The 4,976-nt window shown below is 49.1% G+C and overlaps 1 protein-coding gene across 1 annotated transcript; it reads left to right on the top strand.

Moving 5' to 3' along the window:
• Nucleotides 1-589: 589 nt before the first annotated feature.
• Nucleotides 590-1,588, top strand: LOC135980184 (olfactory receptor 52M1-like). The gene has a single exon (XM_065580237.1). It carries the CDS (start codon nt 590-592, stop codon nt 1,586-1,588), a length of 999 nt encoding a protein of 332 aa, XP_065436309.1.
• The last annotated feature ends 3,388 nt before the right edge of the window (nt 1,589-4,976 follow it).

The following is a 4,976-nucleotide window of genomic DNA, read 5'->3' as shown; positions in this document are numbered from 1 at the left end:
CTCCATCCCATTCCTTAGGCATCCCATCATTGTCTTTGTTTTGGCCAATTCTGCAAATGAACAGGTTTTTCCGTCGAGCTGCTATCAATGACGCCCAGATCTTTCCCCGTGGTGTCTTCTAGTTGGGATGTTTTCCTCTGGTACATGTTTAATCAAAGCTTTGTTCTTTTTTTTTCTCTCTCAGATTTTGAGCAACTGGGTGAATGGGGAACTCCCTTGAGCATGGACTCTCTAGCCTGGGTTTCATTGCATTAAGGAACAATGGAGGATAACCAGTATCCACACTCTTGTTTCCTGCTGCTGCCTATTAAAGTTTCTCACACCAGGATGTGTAGGAATTATTGAGGCAAGGGGCAATATAAAATATGGAATTGGCATTAGTAGGGTCATGTGTTCACAATTCATTTACCTCAATAAAATGTCATTTTTTAGGGTGCAAAGAGCAACCAATCTGCTTCACCCATTAGAACAGCCTCCAGTAGTACATTTAATGTCTCAAATTAACATTCTCTTTCCATACAGGCATTTTTACTGCAACCATCACCCTAGACCCTGGGCACATACAGGAAGTTAGGGGAAGGTACGGTACATGCAGGAGACACTGTTCTGTCTCGGAGTTGTACACTTTCTCCCCTACTCCATGTCGGATTCCAACACAACTGCTTTCAAGAACCCCTCCACCTTCATCCTGCTGGGCATTCCTGGGCTGGAGACGGCCCACATCTGGATCTCCATCCCCTTCTGCACCATGTACATCATAGCCATCTTGGGGAACTTCACCATCCTGTTCATCGTGAAGACGGAGCCAAGCCTCCATGAGCCCATGTACTATTTCCTCTGCATGCTGGCCATCACCGACCTGGTCCTGACTACATCTACTCTACCCAAAACGCTGAGCATCTTCTGGTTCAATTCCAGGGAGATCGATTTCAGTGCCTGCTTCACCCAGATGTACTTCATTCACTGCTTCATAGAGATGGAGTCTGGGATCTTTGTGGCCATGGCCCTGGATCGCTACGTGGCCATCTGCAACCCCCTGAGACATTCCGCCATCCTGACAAACCCAGTTGTAGCCAAGATCAGCCTGGTTGTGATGCTGCGCGGCTGCGTGGTCATACTGCCCCTTGTCCTCCTGGCGAGGCAGTGGCCATATTGCAGAACCAACATCATCCCCCAACCGTACTGCGCACACATGGCCGTGGTGAATCTGGCCTGCGCCGATACCCGTGTCAGCAGTTACTACGGCCTCTCTGTGCTGTTCTGTGTGAAGGGTCTGGATATGATTTTTATTGCCGTGTCCTATACCCAGATCCTCAGGGCCATCTTCAGCCTCCCCACAAAGGATACCCGGCTCAAGACTTTTGGGACCTGCAGCTCCCACCTCTTTGTCATTTTAGCCTTTTACATCCCAAATCTCTTCATCTCCCTCATATACCGGGTTGGCCAGAATGTGCCTGGGTATTTCCACATTCTCATTGCCAATGTGTACCACTCAATGCCCCCCGCTCTAAATCCCATCATCTATGGGGTGAGGACCAAAGAGATCCGTGGGAGGCTGCTCCAGCTCTTTACTCATGAAGGAGGCTAAAGTTTTCTCCTGCTGCTCTGGGTCTCAGACTGACCTCCTGGCTGGTGACATGGCACTGGGCCCTCTTCCGTGAATCACTGACTGGACAGTCAAAGTGACATTAATCCCTTTCATGGCCTTACTGTGCTGTGTAAGCATGACAAACTGAGGAATCAGTCTGTGTACAACTCACTAACTTACAGGATTAGAATCACTCTAATTGCTGGTAACTGGACCGCTGAGGCCATGTGCCCTTCCCTGCCTATTCCCCAAGGTTCTGGCCCCTGCCCCACCTCTTTCCAGAAAACCCCTCCCCCTGTCCCAAGTAGTCCCACAAGGCCCCGCTCCCTTCTCCACTCTTCCCGCACAGCCCCACCTGTTCTGCCACTTTCTCCAGAGTCACAGCCCTGTTGCTCGCTCCTTTCCTCCCCAACCCCATAAACTTTGTGGATCATCCCGACCTCCCTCCTCGCCCAGATGTGCTCACTGTGCTTCGGGGCTGGGACAGGAGCTGCTGGAGGCTGACAAGGAGCCTGCAGTGAGTGCAGAAAGGACGCAGTGCTGGGGCTGACAGGCGGATGAGAAGTGGAGAGGGAAGCCCGGAATCCGTATAAAAGAAGCTGGGGGGTTGAGACCAGGTTGTGTCGTAGGCGGGTGAGATTGTGCATCATACAGTTTGTGGACCCTACAGCTACAAAGTCCTGAGGGAAGAGACCCTTGTGTGGCTTATTTCTTTAGCTGTTGGTTCCCTTTTGTTCCTCCCGACTGGGAACCTGTAGCAGGCAGGGTCCCTGCCCTGGGTATGGGCTGGGAGCCCTTTGCCCTAAGCCAGGCCTCGGGGGGCAGGGACAGGGATCAGCTTTGAAGCTAGGAGGACAACAGCTGAGAGAGGCGGAAGGATGCTCCCCTGCATTAGCTGGGAAGGCGGGATGCTGGGCAGAGGCTGGGATGGCTTCGGTGCCCACAGGGAGGGAGATAAATGGCACAGCTACCATTAGCCAGGTATTTACACATATAAACGGCAACTTATCTGGAACTACAGGGCAGCCATTGCCCAGGGGCTGAAGCCGAACAGTGAAGCTGAGTCTAACATACGCTCTGCATGACTTTTTGATCACTACGTCTAGAATCCCTTTAGTGAGGCTGCCAGACAGCGTTTGTTAGGATATAGATATTCAGGCCTGTCTGCAAAGGCCTAGACTTTAAGAATTTAGGTGTATTCTTACCACGTAGCTAATTATAGAGGTATAAAAGAAAGAATTACAATCACTGTCTGCCGGTGTAAGGGCCTTTTCTCACTGTGACAGTCTGAGGCCTGGTTCTTAGGCTAAAGCCTTGGGCTAAGGAGCAGAGGTAGCCATAAACTGGGAAGTGAACGGTCACATCCTCACATTCCAAACTAGTCACATGGAAATAAGGTGCTAAGGGGCTGTTAGGAACACAATCCTGTCCTGATATTCCTGTCACCTCCAGAGAAAGGGAAGAGCCTAGAAGATGTAAAAGGAGACAGTTTGATAGCATCCTGTCTGGCAAGAACTCACTTATCAATAGCTGGGATGTGAAATCCTCATTTCTGTATTGTTCTGTCACTGTAGTCTCCACTTCCCTATTGATTGTCTGTATAATCTCTCTCTGGTTCTGTGATTGTTTCTGTCTGCTGTATAATTAATTTTGTTGGGTGTAAACCAATTAAGGGAATAGGATATAATTGGTTAAATAATCATGTTACAATATGTTAGAATTGATTAGTTACATTTCAGTAAAATGATTGGTTCAGTTACAGCTAAGCAGAACTCAAGCTTTACTATATAGTCTGCAGTCAATCAGGAAGTAAGGGGGGGGGATGGGAACAGGGAATGGGGTCGGGGAATTGGAATCATGTTTCGCTAAAGGGGCGGGGGGAATGGGAACAGGGACACAGGCAAGGCTCTGTGATGTCAGAGCTGGGAAGGGGGACACTGAGGAAGGAACTTGGAATCATTGCTTGCTGGAAGTTCACCCCAATGAACATCGAATTGTTTGCACCTTCAGAGTTCGGGTATTGCTGCTCTCTGTTCATGCGAGAAGGACCAGGGAAGTGAGAGGGTGAAGGAATAAGCCCCCTAACAGCGTTATCTCCATGTTATTGATGGACTGAGCCACACAGAGGTAAAGTGATTTACCCAAGGCCACACAATGAGTCAGTGGCAGGGCTGAGAATAAGAACCAGGAGTCCTGACCCCCAGCACCATTGTTCTGGCCATGCACTGGCATTGCTCCTCTGCATTGTGTTAGATGCAGTGAGGCTATTTGTTTGTCGTGATCAGTGGAATTTCAGTCCTTCTTAAACAGGAAGAATTTATTAAAGAAACAGCTAAAAACTACAGCCACAAAAACAGCTTTCCACACAGCTCAGATTTCAGCCTTGTCTTAGAATCATAGAATATTAGGTTTGGAAGAGACCTCAGGACATCATCTAGTCGAAAACAGGCCCAACACCAACTAAATCATCCCAGCCAAGGCTTTGTCAAGCCGGGCCTTAAAAACCTCTAAGGATGGAGATTCCACCACCTCCCTAGGTAACCCAATCCAGTGCTTCACAACCCTCCTAGTGAAATAATGTTTCCTAATATCCAACCTAGACCTCCCCTACTGCAACTTGAGACCATTGCTCCTTGTGCTGTCATCTGCCACCACTGAGAACAGCCGAGCTCCATCCTCTTTGGAACCCCTCTTTGGGTAGGTGAAGGCTGCTATCAAATCCCCCCTCACTCGTCTCTTCTGCAGACTAAATAACCCCAGTTCCCTCAGCCTATCTTCGTAAGTCATGTGCCCCAGGCCCCAATCATGTCCGTTGCCCTCCGCTGGACTCTCTCCAATTTGCCCACATCCCTTTTGTAGGGGGACCAAAACTGGACACAATACTCCAGGTGTAGCCTCACCAGTGCCAAATAGAGGGGAATAATCACTTCCCTCGATCTGCTGGCAATGCTCCTACTAATGCAGCCCAATATGCCGGTTGTCTTCTTGGCAACAAGGGCACACTGTTGACTCATATCCGGCTTCTCAACGACTGTAATCCCTAAGTCCTTTTCTGCAGAATTGGCGCTTAGCCAGCCGGTCTCTATTCTGTAGCAGTGCATGGGATTCTTCCATCCTAAGTGCAGGACTCTGCACTAGTCCTTGTTGAATCTCATCGGATTTCTTATGACCCAATCCTCCAATTTTTCTAGGTCACTCTGGAGCCTATCCCTACCCTGTAGTGTATCTACCTCTGTCCCCATCTTAGTGTCATCCACAAATTTTCTGAGGGTGCAATCCATTCCATCATCCAGATCATTAATGAAAAATTTGAACAAAACCGGCTCCAGGACTGACCTCTGGGACACTCTGCTTGATACTGGCTGCCAACTAGACATCGAGCTGTTGA

The sequence above is a fragment of the Chrysemys picta genome, unplaced genomic scaffold, assembly GCF_011386835.1.
Source record: "Chrysemys picta bellii isolate R12L10 unplaced genomic scaffold, ASM1138683v2 scaf2118, whole genome shotgun sequence".
Lineage (NCBI taxonomy): Eukaryota > Metazoa > Chordata > Testudines > Emydidae > Chrysemys > Chrysemys picta.
This window is presented reverse-complemented; position numbering and strand designations above follow the sequence as displayed.